Source organism: Empidonax traillii, unplaced genomic scaffold (genome assembly GCF_003031625.1).
Source record: "Empidonax traillii isolate 1590-97213 ecotype Southwest subspecies unplaced genomic scaffold, ASM303162v1 scaffold1433:size205388, whole genome shotgun sequence".
Classification (NCBI taxonomy): Eukaryota; Metazoa; Chordata; class Aves; order Passeriformes; family Tyrannidae; genus Empidonax; species Empidonax traillii.
The window spans coordinates 8,471-32,379 of record NW_020956626.1 but is presented as its reverse complement, the minus strand read 5'-3'; the positions used below and the strand labels follow the sequence as shown (position 1 = coordinate 32,379).

The 23,909-nt window shown below is 65.4% G+C and overlaps 3 protein-coding genes across 5 annotated transcripts; 2 read left to right on the top strand and 1 right to left on the bottom strand.

The window, feature by feature from the left end:
* Nucleotides 1-147: 147 nt before the first annotated feature.
* On the bottom strand, nucleotides 148-4,359 carry SFTPC (surfactant protein C). The gene is made up of 10 exons (XM_027907268.1): nucleotides 4,164-4,359; nucleotides 3,925-4,071; nucleotides 3,694-3,834; nucleotides 3,505-3,615; nucleotides 3,310-3,398; nucleotides 1,462-1,555; nucleotides 871-1,197; nucleotides 678-788; nucleotides 482-592; nucleotides 148-371 (listed from the first exon to the last, which is right to left on the bottom strand). The coding sequence occupies exons 1-10, from the start codon at nucleotides 4,206-4,208 to the stop codon at nucleotides 276-278; spliced, it is 1,272 nt and encodes a 423-aa protein (XP_027763069.1). The 5' UTR covers nucleotides 4,209-4,359; the 3' UTR covers nucleotides 148-275.
* Nucleotides 4,360-4,911: 552 nt separating this feature from the next.
* Nucleotides 4,912-8,266, top strand: LGI3 (leucine rich repeat LGI family member 3). Its single transcript, XM_027907261.1, has 8 exons — nucleotides 4,912-5,341; nucleotides 6,032-6,103; nucleotides 6,196-6,267; nucleotides 6,377-6,448; nucleotides 6,533-6,604; nucleotides 6,776-6,945; nucleotides 7,019-7,183; nucleotides 7,277-8,266. Exons 1-8 carry the CDS (start codon nucleotides 5,130-5,132, stop codon nucleotides 8,092-8,094), a joined length of 1,653 nt encoding a protein of 550 aa, XP_027763062.1. The 5' UTR covers nucleotides 4,912-5,129; the 3' UTR covers nucleotides 8,095-8,266.
* Nucleotides 8,267-10,263: 1,997 nt separating this feature from the next.
* REEP4 (receptor accessory protein 4) lies at nucleotides 10,264-13,886 on the top strand. Of its 3 annotated transcripts, none has more exons than XM_027907262.1 (8): nucleotides 10,264-10,467; nucleotides 11,651-11,723; nucleotides 11,940-12,016; nucleotides 12,161-12,281; nucleotides 12,446-12,559; nucleotides 12,721-12,847; nucleotides 12,940-13,103; nucleotides 13,184-13,886. In XM_027907262.1, exons 1-8 carry the CDS (start codon nucleotides 10,436-10,438, stop codon nucleotides 13,247-13,249), a joined length of 774 nt encoding a protein of 257 aa, XP_027763063.1. In that variant the 5' UTR covers nucleotides 10,264-10,435; the 3' UTR covers nucleotides 13,250-13,886. The 3 variants fall into 3 exon arrangements, with proteins under 3 accessions (XP_027763063.1, XP_027763064.1, XP_027763065.1); XM_027907263.1 differs by lacking the exon at nucleotides 10,264-10,467 and adding an exon at nucleotides 10,564-10,670; XM_027907264.1 differs by lacking the exon at nucleotides 10,264-10,467 and adding an exon at nucleotides 10,945-11,317.
* The last annotated feature ends 10,023 nt before the right edge of the window (nucleotides 13,887-23,909 follow it).

Below are 23,909 nucleotides of genomic sequence, written 5' to 3'. Positions count from 1 at the left end.
CCCGCCGCCCCCACACCCACGGCCCCGCGTGTGCATCCCCCCTACCCCCATCCCGCTGACCTCCCCGACCCCTGCCCACCCCCCACCCCCCCCGCCCCAAAATTGGGGTGGGCAGGGCGGGGGGTGGGGGGTGGTGGCGTTGTCGCTGATGCTTCCAGAGGGGCTGTGGCAACACCGGGGGTGCTGCAAGGCAAAGCCAGCGCTGTGAGGGTGCTGGTGGGTGGGTACAGGTCCCTCAGTGTCCCCCACCCACCCATCACGCTCACCCAGCAGGGCTAAGCCCAGTAGACGGGCAGGGCGCTGCAGAGGATGCTCGCTGTGGTGCCCAGCAGGGAGCGGTCAGCCAGGGGCAGGGAGATCCTCTGCCCGTCCTGCAGAGCGGGGAGAAGGGGGAAAAAAAAAAGAAACGAGGCAGATGCTGCACCCCAAATCCTCGCCCCCCCCAAACACCCCAGCCTGCCCCAGCCAGGTCACCCCTCACCTGCCGGCGCTGGAAGGTCTCAGCCACCGCGTCCAGCCCCGGGATGTTGTCCTTGTCCACGCGGGTGACGTAGCAGGCGCGGTGCAGATGGGACCTGTAGCTCACCAGCAGCTGTTGGAAAGTCAGGCCTGGGTCAGCTCCATCCCATCACCCCCACCACCCCGTGTTTCCCCCCCCGCGGGTGCCCCCCACTCACATTCCTGTAGTCGTAGACCACGGTGGCCGCAGCCCCATCCCCGCCGTCCAGGTAGAAAGTGGCCGCATCCTCTTCCCAGGCCGGCCCTCCCCACAGGCCCATCCGCAGCACCTGGAGAGGGGTTGAGGGGGGGGATCTCAGAGCCTGCAGCACCCCCTCCCTGTGGGGGTCCCTGGTGGGGGTGGCCACTCACGGTGTCGGCGTGGCTCTGGTCGACGTGCAGCCACATGAGCAGGGCGCCGGCGATGATGACCACCAGCAGCACCACCACCACCACCACGATGAGGAGGCACCGGAGGTTGTGGCAGCCCAGCAGCTTGCGGGGCAGGTAGCACAGCAGGCGGGGCACGAAGCACAGGGACTTCTTGAGGCAGCCGGAGCAGCCGGAGAAGCCGGAGCAGCCGGGACACTTGGGGCACTTGCAGCAGCACTTGGGCAGGCAGCAGCACCGGGCACACTTGGCGCAGCACATGGTGCAGGGCAAGCAGCAGCCTGGGCAGCAGCATCCCTGCTCCGAGTCCTGGGGGGTTTGGGGAAAGCGGGGGAGACGGGGTGAGTGGGATGGAGGTGGGAAGTGGGGGGCACAGGAGGAGCAGCTCGAAACCCCGCTGCCCCTGGGCACCCCACTGCCCCTCAGCATCCCGCTGCTCCCACCTCAGAGCCCCTGAATGCTGGGAATGCAGCATCCCACGGGCCCTTCCCGTCACACCTGCACTGGTGCCTGGCTGGGATAAACAGGGCAAAGCCCTGTGCTGAGGGGACGTGCCACTCTGCAGAGACTCACCTCCTCTTCCTCAACCACCACCTTCTTCATGCTGCTCTCCATGGCAGCCTCCTCTCCCTCCTCTTCTTCCTCCTCCTCCTCCTCCCAGCCCGGCCTGCCCGCAGGGACTGGGTGCTTTATACCAGGGCACTGGGGTGGGGGCAGGAGCGGCCCCTGTGAAGGGTTTGGTGTCCCCAGGGGGGCAGTCGAGCTCTGGCATGTGACCCTCTCCACTGGTGTTTGCTGAACACCCGCTCCGGGCCGGATCCTGCTGGGAACGTGCAGGTCAAGAGGCTCCCAGGGCGCTGGGTCGAGGACACTCATCCCCGGGCACGAGGAGCTCTCTGCTGCCCAGGAGCGAGGGGTCAGGGCCAAAGCAAACCCTCCAGCGTGGAGCATCCGGCTGTGGCTGCAGCCAAGGGCACACCTGGCTCGTGTCCCTTCGCCAGCCCGGCCACCTGGAGCTGCTTGAGGTGGGTGAAAGAGCAAACAGGACATTGAAGCTTTCCCGTAATCCCCAGGGGTGGGGTGGGAACGGGGTCACTGTAGGGTTGGGACATGTCCCCGGTCCTCCTTCTTGGTCCTGAGGGTGCTTGGTTACCGCTGCCTGTAGCTTTTGGGGCTGCACTGTGGATTGTTTTATGGTGAGAGGGGTCCCAGCTCTGGTATGTCACCCCAGCTGGCAGGGGGCACACTGCTGTGCCCTGGCTGTGCCCATCCATGAGGCTCTCCTGCAGCTGGGCTCAGGCTGGGACCTCTCCAACCCCCGCCCCCAAAGCTTGCAGACAGGTGTGGGGGTTTGTGTGAGGCCTCCCCCCACCCCATTTCACGCTGCCTCTTTTCCCAGGGTGACAAAGGACCACGAGAGACCCTCCAGTGGCTCCTCCCTGTTTGCTCTCGGACACCACGGGGGCCCTTCTAGCCTTCCACAGCCCTGGGCACACTCTTGGCCTGGATCCTTGCCAGGGCAACACAAGGTCAGGGCATTTTGTGGGTCAGCACATGCAGTTTCCCTCCTGTTCCCAGCAACGCATTGCCCTCCCGGAGCTCTGACCTCCCCCTCGCTGCCTGTGGCAGTGACTGCGGGGACAACACCGAGTCTGCACCCCTGGAAAGGCCAAATCAACCTCCCAGGGTCTCTCTTCCCCCTCCCAGCTCCACTAATCCTCATTTTTCTGGTGCAGGCCTTGGAGGTGTCCCCCAAAGTGGGGTGCAGAGGGGCTAGGGTGGGTGGGGATGGGTACTGAGTGGGGATAGAGTGGAGCTGGAGCAACTGGATTGTGGTGTCTGTGGATAATCCAGGGCTTGGCTCTCACCAGGGATGTGACACAGACCCTCTGCCCCCATCTGTGCAAGGAGGGGACAGGGGCAGGGACTTTTCCAGGAGGGCTGGAAGTGCAGAGGTTGCTCCTGCCATCCCTGGAAATTGGGAGTGCACGGGTGGGGGCACTGGGAGCCTGATCTCCAACAAGGGGTAGCTGTGCCACTGCCCCTGACCCAAAGGCTTTCACCTTCCCACCCTGCAGGAAGGAGACATCCCTGGAACAGCGTGTGCTGGCCCCACCACCCTGGGAAGGACCAGAGCAGCACTTGGAGGAGGGGACAGAGGCTTTACTTTGCAGACAGACAGAAGCAAATCCCAAATCAAATCCCACTTTTTTTTTATTGTGAATGCCGGGTGGGAAAGCCAAGTGACAGTGGATGGAGCACCCCCACAGCGGGGTGGCTGCCCTCGGGACGGGCACAGGGAGGAGGGGAGATGCCTGGACATCCCAGAGGGCAACCCAGTGAGCCCAGGGACGGCGACACACCGGTGACATCCCCTTCTCCCTGTCCCATCCCACCGGGAACCGGCGCTATGCCCAGTACACGGGGACGGCGCTGCAGAGGATGTTGATGGTGGTGCCCAGGATGGAGCGGTCGGCCAAGGGCACAGCGTTGTCCCCAGCCTGCTCAGCCTGCAGGACAGAGAACGGGGCAGGGGCTGCCACCCTCGGCAGCCACAGCAAGCCCCCAGGGATGTGGATGAGCCCAGTGCGGCTCCACCCCCATCCCCATCCTCACCTGCCGGCGCTGGAAGGTGTCAGTGATGGCGTCCAGCCCCGGGAAGTTGTCCCTGGCCACGCGGGTGATGAAGCAGGCACGGTGCCGCCAGGACCTGTAGCCCACCAGCAGCTGTTGGCAGACAGACCCCTGGTCAGCTCAGCACCACCCTGTGCCCCCCCTGTGCGTGTCCCCAGTCCCCCTTCACACCTTGCTGTAGTCGTACACCACCATGGCCGAGGCGTTGAGCCCATCCTGCACCGAGAACGTCCCGGTCCTTTCCCTCTTGCTCATGGAGAGGTGCTGAGGGGTCCCTTCGCCATCCAGCCCGTGGATGGTCATTCGCAACACCTGTCGGGGGGAGCGGGGTCAGGGAGCTCCCAACCCCATCCCTGCAAGGCCCTGCTGGCTGTTCCCAATCCCACCCCCCCTTGCCCTCACCGTCTCCGCGTGTGCCTCGGTGATGTGCAGCCCCAGGAGCAGGAAGGCGACCACCACCACCACGAGGACCACCATCATCCCCACCGCCGTCAGGAGGCCCCGGAGCTGGTGGGACACGCAGGGCAGGCGGGGGGACTCCGTGTACCTCTGGAGAGGGGAGTGCCTGGCTGAGCTGCCGGCGTGGGGCCAGGCAGGGCAGTGGGTGCTCAGCCCCGGGACGGGCGGTGGGTGCTCCTTACCGGGGGTGCCTCCTCCATCAGCGCCTCCTTGGAGCTGTCGTCCATCTCTCCGGGCGCTCCTGTCCCTTTGCCAGCCGCAGCCTGGGGGGATTTATATGGCCACGGGTGGGTGGGGGGCAGGCTGTGGCCGCCCCAGCTGCCAAGGTGCCACTTGGGCTGTTTGGAGAGCCAGGGAGGGGACACGAAACCTCCGAGGGTCCTTACTGGGCCAAGGCAAACAGCAGGCACAGCAGAGCGTGCCCGCCCTCCACACCCCGGCCCGGGCCTGGCAGCGTCCCCAGAGCACCCTCAGCACGTCTCTGGGGGTGCTGCATCCCTGCCCGTGCACGGGCAGCTGTGGGTGCCCCCACCCCCCCTCCCAGGCGAGGGCAAGGAGCTGGCTGGGCTCATTGTTCCCGCCGGCGCCGTGCCAGGGACGGGACAGATGGACGCCCGGGATGGGAGAGATGGGTGCCTGGGACGGGCGGGCGCCTGGGGCGGGGTGGATGGGTGCCCAGTGAGCCAGAGCGGGCAGAGGGAGCTGGTGCGGGCAGGGCTGCAGAGTCGAGCCGGGAGAGCCCCCTCGCTGCCTCCCCCTCTGCGGGTACCCCTCTGTCCCCCATCCCTGAGCACCCCGAGGGCACACAGCGGTCACCCTGCCTGCAGTGTGGAACCCCATGTTTGCTCGCTGGTGAGAACACACGGACACGCGTGCCCGGGGATGCTGGCGCTGCCACTCAGCCGCATCCCTCCCTCCCTCCCTCCCTCCCTCTCTCCCTCCTTCCCTCCCTCCTCCCCGCAGCAAAGGAGCATGGTGTGCTGCAGAGCCGCGGGTCAGCCGCCGGCAGCCTCTGCTGACACCATCGCTGCTCCTCCACGCTGACATCTCTGGGGTAAACAGGAGAGGGAAAGGCTTTTCCACAGTTCCCGGACACAGCAGGATTGGGAACAGCTCCCGGGATCAAACAGGGATAAGGTCAGGGCGTGATGGAGCTGCAGAGCGGGAGAGGGATGCTGAGGGACCGGCTCTCCGCTCTCCTCCTCCTCCTCGCCGCGGCCTGGCTCTGGCTGCCGGCGGAGGGGAGGCGGCCCCCCCGGCCCCCTCCTTGCCCCCCGACCTGCTCCTGCACCCGGGACACGGCTTTCTGCGTGGATTCCAAGGCTGTGCCCAAGAACCTGCCCCCCGAGGTCATCTCGCTGTGAGTACCCGGGATGGGGACGGGGACAGGGATGGGGACAGGGAGTGGAACAGCCCCTCTGTGCCACACTGGGGGGGCAAACTCGGGCAGGGTGGGGTTCGGGCAGTGCGGGGAGGGCTGTGGGGGGGGGAAGTATCAGTCTGGGGACAGCCCGGGACTGCTCCCGGTGTCCTGCGGTGGTGGCACACGCAACCATCCATCAGTGACAGACAGAGCAGGGCTGCAGCCTGTCCCCAGCGTGACCTTGGCTACAGGAGCCTGAGGGGACACAGCTGTGACCTTGGGGACCAGAGCCCGATGGCTGGGGGGGGGGGGTCCTCACGGAGGTCCCTGGGGACATGGAGGTTCCCCAGAGCCTGGTACAGGTGTGTGTGGTAGATACATGTGCGTGTACATGTGTGTACATGTGTGTGCACACGTGTGTGTGTGTGTTTACACCCGTGTCCGTGCACGTGGCCTTGGGCCAGGGGCTGCCGCAGGGCGTGGGCAGCGCGGGGTGGGTGCCAGGCCCTCCATGCCCCCCCCGACAGGCAAAAGGGGCTGCTGGGGTCCCTCTCCCAGCACCCCTCCCTGCTGAGGGGGGCTGTGGTGGCACTCAGCAGGTGACATCGATGCTGGGAGGGGTCTGGGAGGGGGCAGTGCCACCCTGCTGGCCCCGTCCCCTCCCCTGAAGCTCCGTCTCTCCGGCAGGACAATGGTGAACGTGGCCTTCACGGAGATCCGGGAGGCAGCCTTTGCCCACATCCCTTCCCTGCAGTTCCTGTATGTCCCCCTGCTCCCCCAGCCGAGCGTCCCTGGTGCCCTGGATGCCCACCCAGCGCTGACACCTCTCCCCCCCCTCTCTCTCTCGGCAGACTCCTCAACTCCAACAAGTTCACGCTGATCGGGGACAACGCCTTCGCTGGGCTCTCACACCTGCAGTACCTGTGCGTGGGACAGGGATGGGGACACGGGGCCGGGCACAGCCCTGGGGAGGGCACGGGGAGGGCAGGGGGGTCCTCGGGGCGGCCGTGCCACCGTCTCCTCCCGCTACAGGTTCATCGAGAACAACGACATCCAGGCGCTCTCAAAGGGCACCTTCCGTGGGCTCAAGTCCCTGACACACCTGTGAGCACATGGGGGTCCCACGGGGGACACGGTGGGGGGGGGCTTTGCCAGGGATGTGTCTCCAGGACCCCTCTTGTCTCGCAGGTCTTTGGCCAACAACAACCTGCAGACGCTGCCCCGGGACCTCTTCAAGCCGCTGGACATCCTGAGTGACCTGTGAGGCTGCCATGGCACTGGGGACCCCCGGGACAGAGGGCTGGGGAGAGGGTGACATCCCAGGGTTTGGGAGGAGGGCCTGGAGCCTGGCAGGGACCCCTGGGATGTGAGGCTGGGGAGAGGGTGACATCCCAGTGGGTGCTGGGGGTGACTCGGCGCCATCCTTGGCAGGGACCTGCGTGGCAACACGCTGGCCTGCGACTGCAAGATCAAGTGGCTGGTGAAGTGGCTGGAGAGCACCAACACCACGGTCCCCGCCGTCTTCTGCAGCAGCCCCGGGCAGTTCGAGGGGCAGCGGATCCGGGACCTGGCGCTCAGTGACTTCCAGTGCATCACCACAGGCAAGGGGCTGCCACCACCCATCACCCCGTGCCTGGGTGGCTGGACCCTCACCGCCACCTCTCCCCTCCCCAGATTTCGTGATGCACCAGGTCCTGCCCTTCCAGGCAGTGTCAGCTGAGCCCTTCACCTACGCCAGCGACCTGTACGTGGCCCTGGCACAGCCCGGTGCCAGCAGCTGCTCCATCCTCAAGTGGGACTACGTGGAGCGCAAGCTCCGTGACTTCGACCGCATCCCTGGTAAGGCAGTGGGGCAAGGGGGGCTGATGGGACGCTCATTTCGGGGTGAGCTGGGGAGGGCACAGCCCTGACGTGCCGCGGTCCTGCTGGCAGCTCACTCGGCCGTGCACTGCAAGCCCATCGTGGTGCAGGACCAGCTCTACGTGGTGGTGGCCCAGCTCTTCGGCGGCTCCTACATCTACCGCTGGGACACGGCCGTGGACAAGTTCATCAAGATCCAGGACATCGACAGCCAGAAGGTCCGCAAGCCCAACGACATCGAGGCCTTCCAGATCGAGGGGGACTGGTACTTCGTCATCGCCGACAGCTCCAAGGCGGGCTCCACCAGCCTCTACCGCCTCAACCAGAACGGCTTCTACTCCCACCAGGCGCTGCATGCCTGGCACCGCGACACCGACGTGGAGTACGTGGAGAACGACGGCAAACCCCGGCTGATCATCGCCAGCAGCTCCCAGGCGCCCGTGATCTACCAGTGGAGCCGGGCGCAGAAGCAGTTCGTGGCGCAGGGCGAGGTGGGGGAGATGCTGGACGTGCAGATGGTGAAGCACTTCAGGTCCAAGCGGGACCAGTTCCTCTGCCTCAGCCGCTACATCGGCGACTCCAAGGTGGTGCGCTGGGAAGGGCAGCGCTTCGTGGAGGTGCAGACGCTGCCGTCCCGCGGCTCCATGGTGATGCAGCCCTTCGCCGTGGGGCAGCGGCAGTACCTGGCGCTGGGCAGCGACTTCTCCTTCACCCACGTGTACCTGTGGGAGGAGGAGAAGCAGAAGTTCGCCAAGTTCCAGGAGCTGTCGGTGCAGGCGCCGCGGGCGTTCCGCTACGTGCCGGCGGCCGACGTGCAGCTCCTGCTGGCCCCCAGCTTCAAGGCCAACACGCTGGTGTACCGGCACGAGGTGGTGGACCTCAGCCTCTAGCCGGGGGTTGGAGTTTTTCCCCCCCCTCCAGAGGGGCGCCACGTCCTGCCCGAGGACATGCATGTGCCCACCGCGTCCCGCCCCACGGTCACAGCCCGCTCCTGGCCCCACTTGCGTCCCCCCCGATGTCACCCATCACCCAGGGCAGCTCCCACACCCACAGTGCCTCAGTTTCCCCACCCCCACCCCCCATGCTCCCATTTTCTCCATGTGCAGCGCCCACAGCCTTCCCGTGGGGTGCAGGGGAGGAGGGTGGGACAGCCCTCGCACCCCCGAGGGGCCAAGGGGGTTGGGGGTGGCGGGGGGGGTGGATCTCTGCCTGCTTGGGTGATGAGTTTGGGGGGGCACAGAGCGGGGGATTTATATGGGAAGGGTGGGGGGCTCCCGGGAATTTGGGGTGTTCCCAGGCAGAGGAGGTGCTGCAGAGAGGATGGGATGGCTGAGGTGAACGGGGTGGGATGGGATGCCATGAGGACAACGGGATGGGATGCCATGAGGACAACGGGATGCCCCAGGCCACGGAGATGCTCCGAGGATGATGGCATGCTCCAAGCTGGATGCACCTGGAATGCCTGGAGGACAATGGGATGCTCTGAGGACAATGGGACACGCTCGAGGCCAGCAGATGCTCTGAGGTGGATGCCCTGAGGACAATGGGATGCCCCGAGGCAGCAGCAGGGCTGCGTCCCATCCCCCTCCGCGCACGTCCAGCAGCTCCCTGTGCCCATGGCCCTGCTGCCAGGCGGGGGTACCCGAGGTGTCTGTGCCCACCAAAACACCCCCCAATAAACACACTGTGACCCCCCAGCCCTGCCTGTGTCTGCCAACACCTTCCATGGGTCCTTCCAGACGCTCCTGCTCCTTCCAGTCCCGCCCCACTCAGCATCCCACAGCACCGGGAAGGGCGAATCCCTCATTTTAGGGTGCTCCAGGCCCCTCACGTGGCTTTCCTGGTGTGTTTTGTTTTTTTTTTTTTCCAGCAGATACCTTGGCCCGCGGTGGGGGTGGGAAGCAGGAGGTGTTTCCCCAGGGGAGGGGATTCTCCGCCGGACTGGTTTTCCAGGGGAGCTTTTTCCCTGTCTCCCGGGGATTGTAAATATGCATGTGAAAAGCCGCCAATTAGGCTCACAAATAAAGATCCTCTCAAACCAACGGGCGCCCCCGGGGCACAGATGGATTAGGGGAGCAGGATTAGACCTGGGCGGCTGCAGAGCCAGAACCTGGCGGCTCCCGGAGCATTTCCACGCTTCCCTGCCTCAGTTTCCCCGCCGGGAAAGGGCAGATTTTAAGGCCCAGGGAGCACTGCAGGGGCGTTCTGGCACCTCCACGGTGTCCCTGACTGGGATGGGGGAGCTGGAACGCTCCGGGGGCTACAGAGCCAAGGGGAAGGTGGCCCAGAGAGGAGATTCCAGTAGATTCTGTTTTCCCTGGAGCATTTTGCGGGACTCTGCAGAGCCCTGGCCCTGGTTCAGCAGCACACCCGAGAGAAAGGAAAAGGAAAATGAAATCCTGGTCGAAAAATTAATTTTATTAATATTAAAAAAATTCAAATTTTATACCTGTAATATTATTATATTAATTAATATAATAATATTTAATAATGAAAAGCTATATTTGGATATTTTTATAAGAGGGAATATTTAATACACATTTTATATAATCCCTTGCATATTAATACGTCAACGCTTACTATATTAGGACTAATGTATTGTTGTCTGTAAAAAAGAAATATATAATATATTCCTTTTAAACATAATATAAATACATAATATTTTAATTAAATATATATTTATAAATATAAAGATATTGATGTTTTTATAAAATATTATTTATTAATATAGAAATATAGAAAGACAATATCATATATGAATATAGAAATTATTTATAGATAGTTATAATAAATTAAAAGTAACGAAATTTATATAAATATTAATATATATAAAATATTATATAAACATTAAAACATATATTAAAAATACGTTTTAACATTAATATATTGTATATCTTACATTAATATTTCACTTATTAGGGGAATTTTTTAAAGATTAAAATGCAATCTAGCAAAGCTCCGGGAACCACTGCGACATTTTTAAGAGTCGCCGTTGCCCTTTTAAAGGCGCGTTGCCCTTTTAAGACGCGTTGCCCTTTTAAAAACGTTGCCCCTTTAAGAGCGGGCGGTGGGGCCCGCACGGCGGCTGCGCCGGTCGGTGCCTCCAACATTCAACTTTTGGGATTCGTTTCCTCGGGGGCGGCTTCGGGGGGATTTTTGGGGGCCCCCAGGGCGGGCACAGCGCCCACCCTCCCGCTCGGCACCACCCGAGGCCCCGGCCCCGCCCGCACCATGGTGTCCTGGATCCTCAGCCGGGTGATCGAGTGAGTGGGGTCCGGGGGGGTGTGATGGGGAGGGGTGCGGGGTGGGGGAATCCCCGAGGGGGCTCCCAAGGGTCCCCGGTCCCCTGTCCCCCGCCGGCTGTTCGGTTAACGGGAGATCCCCGTGCCGGCCCCGCAGCGGGGACTTAACGGAGCAGCCCCAGGCGGGGTTGGGGGGGGGGCGGCCCCAAATCGCTTGTAGGGGGATAACCAGCCCCCTACCGCCACCCCCCAGCCCTGAAAATGCGTCCACGAGCTGCTCTCGACCCTCCCTGCCCGTCCCGGGGGGAGAGCTCGGCCTGGGATCCCCCTGCATCAACAATTGGGGGGTCCCCCTGTATCGCCCCGGAGGGGTCCCAGCATCGCCCTGGAGGAGGGGGGCGTGCTCAGAGGGTCCCCGCATTGCCTGGGAGGGGTCTCTGCGTCCCCTTGGGGGGGTTTCTTGCTCAGAGGGGTTCTTTGCATTGCCCGAGAGGGGTCCCCGCATCACCCAAAGGGTCCCTGCATCATCTGAAGGGGTCCCTGCTGGGGGTCCCCACGTTGCCTGGAGGGGGGTCCCTGCTCGTAGGGTCTCCACATCACCCAGAAGGGTCCCTGCAGCAACTGGGGGGGCCCTGCATCATCCGGGGGGATCCCCTGCACCACCGGGAGGGTCCCCACATCCAGCCCTGACCCCCCACAGCCCCGTTCTCCCCCCTGTCTCCCACGCCGTTGGCCAGCTGGGCTGGGCGCCCAGTGGCCCCCCGTGCCCGGGGAGCCCCCCGTGGGGCAGCAGGGACCCGTGGGTGCCCCCAGCTCCCCCTGCCCAGGTACGGGAGGGTGTTGGGGTGCCCGGCTGTGCCCGCCACGCGAGGTGGGTGTTTTGGGGGCGGCACCCCGGGAGTGGGGGCTGGCACCGGCGGGGACTGAGCCCGTGCCCTGCCACCGCCCCGACAGGTCCAGCCAGTCCCCGTGGGCGTGGGAGTGACTTGGTGCTCATGGCCGGCTCCCCACGGCAGCTGCCGGGTGGCTCCGACCCTTTTCCTGACCCTTTTCCCGACCCTTTTCCCGGTGGCTCCGGGATGGGGGCGGTTCTGAGGGGGGTCAGAGCCGGGCTTTGGCGCTGGGGCCGCCGGCTCTGCTGGTCCCTGTTCCTGCTGCTCTACGCGGGCTGGCCGGGCTGCCTCACCCCCCCTCTGCGTTACAGGCTGGTTTTTGGGATGCTCTACCCGGCCTACGCGTCCTACAAGGCTGTGAAGGCCAAAAACATCCGGGAATACGTGAGTAGCCCCTTACCCGGGCTCCAGCCCTGCTTCCCAGGGTCTAGTTCACTTTTCCTTGGCTCCAGTCCCTCCTTTCCCTGGGCCCTTCCTGAGCTCCCCTTTCCCCTGAGCTCCAGCCCCCCTCTTTCTCTGGGCTCCAGTCCCCCTTTCCCAGTCTCCCAGTCCCTTTTCCCAGGCTCCAGCCTGCCCTTGACATGCTCCCTGCTCCCACAGGTCCGATGGATGATGTACTGGATCGTCTTCGCCCTCTTCATGGCCACAGAGACCTTCACTGACCTTCTCATCTCCTGGTGAGCTGGGGACGAGCTGGGAAGGAGCCCGTTCCCAACCAGGCTCTGGGGTGGATCTGACGTGGAGTCTCCAGGGCTGGTGTCTGGGGGGAGCAGGATGTGCCCGTGTCCCCCCCACCCCATGGTGTCCCCGCTGTGCCCCAGGTTCCCCTTCTACTACGAGGTGAAGATGGCCTTTGTGCTGTGGCTGCTGTCCCCGTACACGCGGGGGGCCAGCCTGCTCTACCGCCGCTTCGTGCACCCCACGCTGGCCCGCAAGGAGAAGGTGAGGCCTCCTGGCCTTTTGGGGGGCCCTCTGTGCCCGTCCTGGGCAGGGTCAGCCCCCCCCCGAGCTGGGCTCCCAGCGAGGTGGCAACGCCCGGGGAGCTTGTGATGCCCCGGGAGGTGACAGTGCCCCCAGCACCACCCACGCTTTGGTTGTCTCGGCAGGACATCGACACCTTCCTGGTGCGGACCCGGGAACGGAGCTACGAGGCGATGCTGCACTTTGGCAAGAAGGGCCTCAACCTGGCGGCCACCGCCGCCGTCCAGGCGGCCACCAAGGTACCGGCCCCGGGCAGGACCCTCCGCTCCAGGGGGATCCCTCCCCGGGGTGAACCCCCCCTGCTAGCAGGGCGTCCAGGGAGGGGGCTATGGTGCAGATTGAGGGTGTTTTTTTTGCTGTGTGTCTCATGCCCTGCCCTTTTTCCCCCCCACAAACCCAGAGCCAGGGCGCCCTGGCCGGGAGGCTGCGCAGCTTCAGCATGCAGGACCTGCGCTCCCTGCCCGACGAGGGCCCCACCAGCTTCCAGGACCCGCTGTACCTGGAGGAGCAGGACAGCCGCCGGCTGGGTGAGCTGGGGAGGGGGTTCACGGGGCTCAGCGAAGCCCAGGGGGGGCCGTGGCGGCAGCTGTAGCGTCCCCTTTGTCCCCTCGGTCCCCAGGCTGCGGCGCAGCCCCGGCCGGCCGGCGCTACGAGAGCGAGACGGAGGACGAGGAGCCGTGGTCGGACTCGCAGGTGTCCCCTCAACCTTCCCCACGCCGGGATCACAAGCCCCTGTCCCGCAGCCAGAGCCTGCGCTCCCTGAGGAAGGCCCCGGGAAAGGAGGTACCCAACAGGAGGGGGGACACGCTGTGGGGTTGGGGCCATGGTGGGGAAGGTCCTGACCAATCTCTACCCCTGCCCAGGGCTCTTCTCGGCTCCTGCGCATCAGGATCAGGAGGAAAACGACTCCCTCGGATCTGGACGGCTAAAAATCCCGGGAAACCCCTGCCAGGAGCCTTTACATGAGTTTGCTGCTGCAGCGTGGGGAAGGGGAGGCGGTTTCTGCATTCCCTGGGGGGGGGTGGGGAGGGTCCTGTATCCCTGGGGTGGGGTGGGGTGGGGGGGTCCTGCATCCTGACACTGTAAATGCCTTCTGTGACCTCTGTGGTGCCTCGTGGAGGGGGCACCACCTCGCTGTGCCCACACACTGCTGCTCCCAGTGCCCCCTCCCAGACCCCCCAGCTTGGCGCTGGCGCCTCTCCCTGTGGGGTCTGTGAGTGTCCCCCCCCCTTTTCTACCACCCCACGAACTCTACACACGCTCTGGGGTCCCCTCCCATCCTGCCACAGTGCCTTGTTCCCCACATTCCCTTTCTCCCAGCAGCCAGGGATGGGATGGGATGGGATGTGCCTTGTCCCTCTGAAGCCAAAGACTTTTGGGGCCCCCCCTGCCACCTCCAGACACAGACTGACACCCCCACACTTGAACCTGTAGGGGGTGGGGGGGCTGGTGCTTCACCATTGCCTTGCTGGACACCACATTCCCAGGCTTTTAACATTCCCCTCTCCCCCCCAAAAATAGGGGGTTTTGTACATGGAAAAATAAGTAAATAAATGCTGTTTCAGATTTTCGGAGCCAGGAATTGTCTCTGCTTAGGCAGGTGGGATCCCTGGGGCAGCCCCAGACTCCTCCAGGGAAGCTCCCTGAGGTGATTTTTCTCTTTTGGAGGACGATTTATCCTTCGAGATCCACCCAGAGTCTTTTACCACCCACTTGAGGACCCCCAGACCCCCAGGTCAGCCCCCCAAACTTCCCAGGAAGCCGGAGGGTTTGGTGCTGGGCTGCAAGGATCCTGCAGTAGCCGCGTCCCCCACGGCGTGGCAGCAGCAGCCCTGGCCCTGCTGGGACATTCCTGTCCCTCTGTCCCCAGCCTGACATCCATCCTTCCTGGATTGTCCCCACGGCCCTGCCCACCCCCACCCCTCCAAACTCTCCCTGCCAGTGCTCCCACATCCCACCCGGGGTGTTCCCAACCCCTTCCCAGGGGGCTTGTCCCCACCTGGGTGGGCACAAGTGGGTAGGGCAGGGTGGCACAAGGTGACTCGTGTGGCCTCCCCTGCCCCCCGGGCACCCGCCTGTCCCCTGGTGCCCTGTCCCTGGCACCAATCCCCTCGCTCCCAATCCCTCCTGCCCTCACCCCTCGGGTCAGCCCGTATTTTTAGCCCTTGGCTGCTTTCAGGGGGTCTTCCCAGGGCAGGAAGAGCGTCTGTCCCGGGCTGGAGCCCCTCCAGGGCAGGCTCCGAGGGGCGTCCCGGGGCAGGCAGGGGTGTTGGAGCAGCTTAGGTGGAGGTGGCTGGATTAGCCCCGTAAAACTGCCTGGGAGATGATTACTTAAAGCAGCGGAGAAGGAAGGCTGGGTGGGGACAGCAAGGGCCAGGGGGCTGCCTGTAATCCCCCTAAAGCCGCTTAGGGAGCGCGGTTCCTCCAAGGATACAGCCCGGGGAGGCTGCTGGGGTGGCCTGAGGGTCAAGTGGGGGGTGTCTCCCGGGTTGGGGGACCCCAGGGTGTGCTGTCAGGGGGATGGCAGCGGCGTTGGTGCCTGAGAATTCCATCCCTGGGGTAGGGGGGAATCAGTGATTCCCAGCTTGGGCAAAGCGAGGCACAACCCCTCCTCCCCACACACACACACACACACACAACTCCCAAGGTGTGTTCCTGGGAAGGGAACCAGGAGTTTTGGCAGGTCTGTGTGTTCCCCCGGGGGCTGGAACACAAGGAGGGGACGGGAGGCGGGCGGGGCGGCACAGCCCGTCCCCCCCTCCCCAGGGCCGCGGCAGCCCCCGCGGGTGCCAGCGCCGATCCCAGCTGTGTCAGCGCACGGGCCTGTGCCAGGCTGCAGTCAGCAAAGCCCTAATCCCCTCCCGGCTCGCCTGGCACCGCCCCAGCACGGCAGTTTAAGCGCCTGACCTGAGCTCGCCCGCTGCCACAGTCCCCTCCAGGGAGGGGGTGCCAGGCTGAGCCCCAGCTGGCACCGCTGTGGGGACACCCCCGTCCCATCCCAGGGTAGGGTTGGTGCCCACTGGGGTGGGGTGAAGTGGGGCTGGGGCGTCACAGGAGGTCACATAATCCTCGGGGGGCTCCTGGGCTGCATCCCCAGCAGGTTCAGGGAGGGGATTGTCCCGCTCTGCTCTGCTCTGGTGAGACCCCACCTGCAGCTCTGGGGGTCTCCAACACGGATGTGGAGCTGCTGGAGCAAGTCCAGAGGAGGCCACAGAGATGCTCCAAAGGGCTAGAGCCCCTCTGCTCTGGAGCCAGGATGGGAGAGCTGGAAAAGAGAAGGATCCAGGGAGACCTGAGAGCGCCTTCTAGGACCTAAAGGGTCTCCAAGAGAGCTGGAGAGGGATAAGGGAGAGTGCCAGGACAAGGGGGAATGGCTCCCTGCCTGCATCCCTGGGAGCTGGCAGGGCCTGGGTGACCCTGGGCTGCTCCCTCTCCCAGCTGACAAGGGACAGACGGCTGCTGCTCCAGGGAATGGTGATGCCAACCCTGGGCCATTGGTGCCCCCGGGACAGGCAGTGCCCGTTCCCGCAGGGCAGCAGCCTCATGATCCGGTGCTTTGGCACTGCCGAAGGTCAGTGCCCCGGGGTGCCATGGCCGGGCACTGCGGGGGTGTCACCTTGGCCCTGCTCCCTCCCCCGGGCAGTGCTGGGTCAGGTTAAGTGGGTTCATTACTCATTAATGGGATTTACCCTCCAGACCTTCCCCGGGGGAGCTGCCGGGTGCTTGGGGTGCCACCCCCAGAGCCCCCCTGCACCCACCCCTTAGCATCCCCCCACTCCCCCACTGCTGGTGGGGCTGGGAGCCCCCTGAGCCCCCCCAAACCCACACTGGTGACACCGAGTGACACATCCACGCTCCTCCAGCCCTTCCCCTCCCCACCGCCCCATTCCCAGCTCGTTTCACCCCACTGCAACCAACCAGGGGGGGTGGTTCTGCCCTTCTGGGGGAGGGGTGTGTGGGATGCTGATGCCATCCTTGGGGTTGCCCTCACCGCCCTTAAACCAGCTGTTGGGGGGTCCCTGGCAGAGCAGCACCCTCCCACAGGCTGGGGGGTGCTGGGGGAAGGTCTGGACCCCCCGATGCTCTCTGGGGTCGTCGTCCCCCCCTCCTCCCCCCCCCCCCGCTCTCGGTGCCCGCTGCCTGAGTCAGCTGTTCCGGGCGGGAGCCATGTGAGGCCGCGCACACATGGCTCCCCGCGCGGCACCGCGCTGTATTTTTAGCAGACGGTATCAAAAGCATAATTATGTCTGTTGTTTAAACGCAGCCTCTTTTCTGGCAGCCCCGGGAGCTCTCAGCTGCCTCCCGCCGCCGCCGCAGAGGGCAGGGAGGCGGGATGTGGAGCTGCAGGCAGCACAGGGCTGCCCGCGGGCGGGGGGCGCGGGGGGCTCGGGTGGGAGGGGGCTGAGACCCTCCCCGCCGCTGCCGGGCAGGTAGGACCGTCCTCCCTCATTATGGGGGGCTGGAGGGGGGGGTCAGCCAGCACTTCTTGCACCCCCACATCGTGTCCTCAAGCGCGCACATGCCCCCAGGCTGCCGGTGAACCGCTGGTGAGGGTGAGGAGGAGGATGGCGAGGAAGAGGGATGGCGGGTGGGGAAGCGCGGTGGTGGCAGGAGGGGTCGGGGAAAGGGCGTTCGAGGTGACGGGAGTGTGGGAGGACACGGCTGAAGGAACGCTGCTGCATCCCCTCTCTCCTCCCCGCAACCGCCTGTCCCCCCGGGGACCCGTCTGTCCCCAGCCAGCCCGCGCTGGCACCGACCAAGATTCCGGCTCCGTGTCCCTGCCGTGACACCGGAGGCTTAGGGCGGGAGTGGGGGGGGGTGGGGTGGGTTGGGGACCACAATCCCCCAAGCTCGGGAGGAGCTGGACTCCACACTCAGGATGGTGCTGGGGACCCTTCTCTGGGCACCGAGGGGAAACTGAGGCACAACATCACCAGGAAAGAGGGAAAACTGAGGCACAACATCACCAGGAACCGGGGGAAACTGAGGTACAGCATCCCAAAGCACCGAGGGGAAACTGAGGCACAGTATCACCAGGAAACAGGGAAAACTGAGGCACAGCATCACCAGGAAACAGGGAAAACTGAGGCAGAGCATCAGCGGGCACTGAGGGAAACTGAGGCACAGCCTTGCCAGCCTGCCCAGCACTCCTGCCACCTCGTCACCTGCCCATCACCGGCTCCGGGGGCACCAGAGGGGCCCGGGCTGAGGGCAGGAGCCCCCGGTGGCTGCCAGGTACGTGCTGCCAGGAGCGCGGGCAGCTGCCAGCCCTGCCTGTGCGGCACGCAGGTGGCAGCGGGCTGACCGTGTCCCTGGCTGCCGTCCTAAGCCCTTGGCCCCGGGGTGAGCTTTTAATTACATCAAGGTATTTGAAGCTGGTTCCTGGCGCTGGGTAAACAGGAGTCCCGGGCACGTGGGGGGGGGGGGACAGAAAGGGGGGGGACTGAAGGCGAAGGGGTGGCACAGGACGGGCACTGTGCCCCCGCACCCGGGGCTTGCCGGGACGGCTCGTCCCGCCTGTCCTCCCCCGGGGGTTGGGAAGGAAAGGGATGCGGGGAAGGCAGAATCCAGCAGCATCCGCCGCCGCGTCCTGCGTCCACCCTGGCACCCCCGCGCTGGCACACGGGCATGGGGGGCACCGGCAAAGGTGGGTGGCTGCGACATCATCATCATCATCACCCCGGGTCCCCTCTGACGGGGAGGAGCTGCTCCATCTCCTGGCTGCTCCATCCCAACCTTCCCCTCGCGGGGGAAGGGGCGACCTGGGGTGGGGAGGGCGGGGGCTGCCGGGGTGCAGCCCCCCGGCCCAGGAGGAGCAATGCGGGGAGCGCGGCTCGTCTGTGCCCAGCAGCGAAGAGAGCGGGATTAGCGATGCTTACTCACCTCCCCGGGGAAAAGCGGGAGATTAGGGGCGGGAGTCGCGTCCGACCCTGCGGCGGCGGGGCCGTGCGGGGCCGGGGAGGCTGAGCCGGCACCGGGACCGGCACCGGGACCGGCACCGGGGAGGCTGCCCAGGCCCCGCCGTACCGGCAGCCAGGGCTGGAGGGGAGCGCGGGCTGCCAGAGCAGTTGGGCTGTGGCCCTAATTCCCAGAAAGCTGCTCGTGTGGGAGTGAGTGTCCTCCCGTGCCCTCCGCTCCGCCGCAGCCTCCAGACTCCTGAAGGTTTGACGTGTTTTTTTCTTTTTTTCCTCCTTTCTTTTTTTTTCCTTTTTTTTTTTTTTTTTTTTTTTTTTTTTTTTTTTTTTCCTTTTTTTTTTTTTAAGCGCCGGGTGCAGATTAACAAAAGCTCTCGCGGCTATCGCGTCCGGTGTTGGGCACGGTGTGGGGGGGGGATCGGGGCTGCTTCCTCTGCCTGCGCCCTCAGCTTCCTCACCTGCACCGCGGTGGAGGCAGGTAGGTAGGTGCGTGCCGGGCTCAGCGCCGGGGCTGGGAGGAGGAGGAAGGAGGAGGAGGAGGAGGAGGAGGAAGAGGAGGAGGAAGGGCTGGGGCTCTGTGTGTGCAGAGTGAACTCCGGGCAAGCCAGAGGGAGGGTCCATTTTGCATGAGGAAAAGACTGAATTTCGGGTTCTTCCCCAGCCAGAAGGGTCTAGGGGTTCTGGACCCTTCCCTGGGGGGGGCCGGAGGAGCTCTGGCCCAGGCAGCTGCCATGGGCACCAGGGTAGGGCTGGCAGGATCCTGGGCTCCTGGAGCATCAGCAGAGAGGGGCTGTTGGGTGCCAGGACCCCCATCCAACCCCCTCCCCAGTGCTGGGGCATCCCAGGAACTCACAGGGCCATGCAGCACCCCCCAGGATCCCACAGGGACAGCGTGGGGACAGCGTCCCTCCTCCCTGTGTCCTCCCAGTGTGTCCCCCATGCTCCAGCCCGGAGCAGGGCAGGGATGCCAAGGGTTCTATCTAATTCGGGTGTTTCCGGCCTCCCTCGGCGTCGCTCCGGCCAGCGCTCGGCTCAGGGTGTTGGCGTCCCTCTGATTTAAGGGAAAAACCAGGGATTTTGGAGCTCTGTGCCAAACCACCATGGCAAAACCTCCCCGAGGGGTGGGGGGATTTATCTCCCAGCAAAGCCCAGCCTGGACCCCCCCAGATCACCACGGGGGACCTTCTGTGGGTCGTGCCAGGACAGGCGGGGAGTGGAGGGACCGCGGCCAGAGGTTGTGGGTGTGGGAGGCAGGCAGGGATCCTGCTCCTGGGATAGGGGGGCTGTGGCTGAGCCCCACCAGAGCTGCCCACAGCGTGGCTATCCCGTGGGGGCTGCGCTGGCCCCAGGGAGGCTTCACCAGGGCCTCGGGCTCCCCGGCACACTGAGGGCATCGAGGCGTGGGGAGGGGACAGTGCCTGGGGATGCTGCCCCAGTGCATGGTGGGAAATTCCCTGCTGTCCCTCCAGCATCCCTCTCCCTCCCCACTGGCTCCCTGCTCTTTGCCCCTTGGGGCTCCCCGGTTTCAGGGTGGTGTGTCCATTCCTCTCCCTACTTGTCCCCCCTCTCACAACATTCCCAACATCCTCGGTACCCACCCGGGATGCTGCAGACCCCTCCCAGCCCCCCCCCCCCCGGCCCGCCCGCTGCCAGCTCCCTGCTCCCAGCCCTTCCGGATCCATCACTCCCGAGGAGCAGAGGGAGGGAATGGGAAGAGTTTGTCTTTCAGCACCTTCTCATCGCAGGCAGGCGCGGGCTCTCCCTTGCCCCGAGCCCTGTCTGGGTCCCCTCCCTGTTCCCTGGCACCCAGTGGGTGCAGCGAGCAGCACCCCCAAACCCTCCCCTCCACAGGGCTCCAGGGGGTCCCACTGTGGGCTGACCCATGCTGGTGGTGGGATGGGGGCACCCAAATGTCCGTTGGCACAGCCAAATGACCCCAGTGGTGCCTGGTGCCCCAAGCCACATCCAGCAAGGGTTAACCCTGGCTCCCAGCTCCCAGGGACCACGAGGAAGCTGCTGCTGAGCCAGGAGGCCACTCCGTGCTCTGCTGTTCATCACACTGCTGGGCTCCCCAGGGCCCTGGCCTGCTCTTACCCCACCCTCTGTGCCCCCAGCCCGCCAGCCCCCCATGCCCAGCCCTGCCCAGCCGTTCCAGGGGAGCCGTGAGCAGGGATGCAGTTTATGTAAGGAGTGCGTGTCCCTGGGACACACGCACGTTACATAAACCTGCACGGCACTGCTGCCATCAGCACCACCTCAGCGGGAGCCCAGGAGAGGGGGGTCCACCTGGGGGAGCCCCCTGGACCCGCTCCCCCCCTTTCCAGGGCCGGAGCGTCGCTGGGAAGGAGCGGGGTGTGGGAGTTGCTGGGTTTGGGGTCAGGGGGTCTTGGTGCTGGGGAGAGGTCCCAGTGCTGGGAATGGTGCAGGGAGCACTCACAGGGTGCCAGTTCTTGCCTGGTGGGATGCAAGGCATGGCTGGGATGGCTGTGATCCTGGTGGGTTGCAGGGATGGGTGTGATCCTGGTGGGCTGCAGGGCAGGGGGTAAAGTGACCCCCCAGGTACTCCCTCCTCATCCCTCGGCAGGACGACACCATTGGGATGCTGCCACAGCATCCCAGTGCTCCACAAATCCCCTCTGCACCCCTTGGAGCACATCCTGCTCTTCCCACCTGGTTGCCACCGTGTCTGCAGAGAGGCAGAGGAGTTCTGCCTTCATCCCAGGCAGTGGGAGCAGGGATGGACAAGGCTCTGGATGAAGGTGGCAGCACGGATTGAGGCCAGACCCCTGTCTGGGCAAAGACAAAGGGGTCGGGGGTCCCAGGGTCTCACATCCCATGGAATGGCCACATGCTCCGTGCCGGACTAGCCATCCCCACCCCCCCAGCGCCAGGACAGGGGGCGCTTGGCCCATCCCGGTGTTTCTCCCATTCCGGTTCCGCCCGGAGCGGGGCGGCTGGAGCCTTTCAGCGGTGACGGGGCGGCACCGCCGAACAAAGGGCGCTTTCTTCACCCGCACGGGGCAGAGCACACCTGCCCTGCCTTGGCACCGCCGCCGGTGCCCCCGGGGCTGGGCGGCACCGCCGGCACCGCGCCGATTCCCGGTTCCCGGGCGTCAGAAGCCCCAGCATCCCTCCCTCCCGCCCGCCCAGTCGCTGCCGGAGCCGGCGGAGGCTGCAGATCGCGGGGAGCGGAGCCACTGCCACCACCTCGTCCTGCTGTCATGCTCAGGGCTGCCTAGAGCCCGGGGAAGGTCCCACTCGTGCTGCTCCCTGGATAACTCTCTCCCTGAATCCCAGTCCAGCGGGACCCCCCAGCTCTTAGGACTATAGGCAGGAGGAGCACGGAGCCCCCCAAGCCAATGGATCAAAAACTCCAGCTCCAGCACTCGGAGAAGAACATCCCCAGGGCTGCCCAGGCAGCTTTCTGCCTCCTCCAGATCCCGGAGCCGGACCCCTTCAGCCTGTGGGTTTAGGTGCTCCCACCCTCCCGGCCTTGCCTCTCCGGGATTTGGTGTCACCGGCAGAGACAGTCGCTCGTCCTCGGCCGCGGGGTCCCTGATGGACCCTCCAGGTAGCTGTGGGGTGGAGGGGATGCTCACCGAGCTGTGGGACTGGCTCCTTGTGCTCCTGACAGGGTGAAGGACAGGAGACAATGTCACCCTGAGGGAGCTGGGGGGACCTCGGGGATGGTCTATGGTGCGACAGCCTTGGGGCACAGGGGGGAAGGCTGGGAGCAACGTCCTGGAGCGGGGCTGGATGGGGGAGCCTGGCTGGGTCCTGTGCCTTGGAGGGGCGGGGTGGGTGTCCCCAGGGTGTCCCTGTGCCCCATGGTGCCCCGGTTCGGACAGGGCACTCCAGGATGTTTCCCAAGTAGTGTGGGAATGGGGACTTTGCCCTCCCTGGGCAGAAGATGTGACGGGGACAGGCGGCTCTGGGGACACAAACTTCTGTCCCCACCCTGCTCCCGTCCCCACCTTGTTCCTGTCCTCATCCCACTCCTGTCCCCATCCCGGCCATCAGGGCGGCTCCGCCCCACCCTGCGGCGGGACCGGGAGCTGGGTGACCTCGTGCCTGTCCCCTTTTGGCTGTCCTGGCTGTCGCGAAGAGAGTGGGACAGGGGGAAGCGATGCCCTGGCTCTTGCACCCCGCGCCTGCGTGTGGCCCGGGTCCCGCAGGAGGGCTAATCCAGCAAAATCTCCGCAGGCATTTCTCCCAGGAGGGGCCCCCTGGGAGCGAGGAGCTCCCCTTTCTCTGGAAGCCCTCCTGGGAAGCGCAGCCCAGCCCTGGCCGGAGGCAAATACCTGCGCGGGGCACGGCCCTCCCCACGCTGGGTGCCAGCGGCCGGGCGCGGGGCCAGGCTGGGTGCGGAGGGACGGGTGGGCACGAGGTGCGTCCCGGCCTCCAAAACCGCCGGGATTGGGCACAGGAGGGACCGGATGGGACGGCCAATACACACGCTGCAGACACGTGCCCTCCCCTCCCGGGTCGCGCTTCCCGAGGGATGCCGCGGGGCACAGGGGAGTCAGGGATGCCCCCCCTCGCCATGCCGGGGGGCTGCCCACCTAACACGGCGCGGGGGAGCTGGGGGGTTGAAAGCAGCCCCCCCAGTGACACCCGCAGCCACCGCCGTGCCTCATTTTCCCCGTGGCGCTGCCCGGGCAGGGCTCGGTGCGGTGCCCCGCTGATGCCCCTCTTCCTGCCCGCAGGGTCCGGCCTGCCCGGGACGGCGCTGAGCACTACATGAGTGTGGGAGCAGCATGGCCAGCGACGCGAGGATGGGGGAGACCCCGCCGAGGTGGAGAAGAGCCCCGGACGCAGTGCAGGACTCCCGGGGGATGGAGAGCAGCGGGATGGTCTTATCCCGAAGCGCTGCCGCCGAGCTGGGACTCCCGGGCTACGCCGAGCCCGGCAAGCTGAGCTACGGGATGGAGAAGGGGTGTCCCTGGAGGGGCTCCGAGGGATGTTTGGGACCCGTCCGGGAGCTCGCCGGGGGCCGGCTGGGCTGTCCTTACCCCCCGGCCCCGCCGTGCCTGCGGGACGCCCTGTGCCGCCCCAAGGACGGGGCAGAGCTGCCCCCGCTGCTGCCCCCCAGGAACGGGCAGTCCAAGGTGGGCTGGGGGGAGCCCTGCAAGGACCACCCCGGGCCGCGGTGGGCTGAGGCCGTGCTGGCCCCTCTGGCCCTCTACAGCCACGCGTACCACCGCTACCCCCTGCCCGTGCCGGGGCTGGACCCTCAGCGCCCCGGCACCGCCGGCAAGCCCCGAACGGCCGCGGGGGACGCGGCCGGAGACCCCCCGGCTTTCCGCCACTGCCCTTTCCTCGTGGAGGCCAAGCACAGCCCCTTCCTCCTGTCCTCGCTGCTGCCCACCGGACCCCCGGCCGACCCCCCGTTTGGCGGCGCGGGGGCGGAGGCGCCGGGGGCGATGGGGGACGGGCGGTTCCCCGGCGTGGACTGGCGCCTGGGCTCCTACGGGCCCGCCTGGGGACAGCCCCTCTACCTGGGGGTCCCGCCGAGGTGCAAGGCGGCCCTGCCCCCCTTCGACGACTGCTCCAGCTCAGGGAACAAGGTAGGACGCCCCGGAGAGCGTGGATGGTCAGGGGTCTCCGAGGCGACAGCGGGCTCCAGCCCCCCCACCTCTCTCCTGCAGCTCCTCAGGAGGGTCCCGGCTCCCCA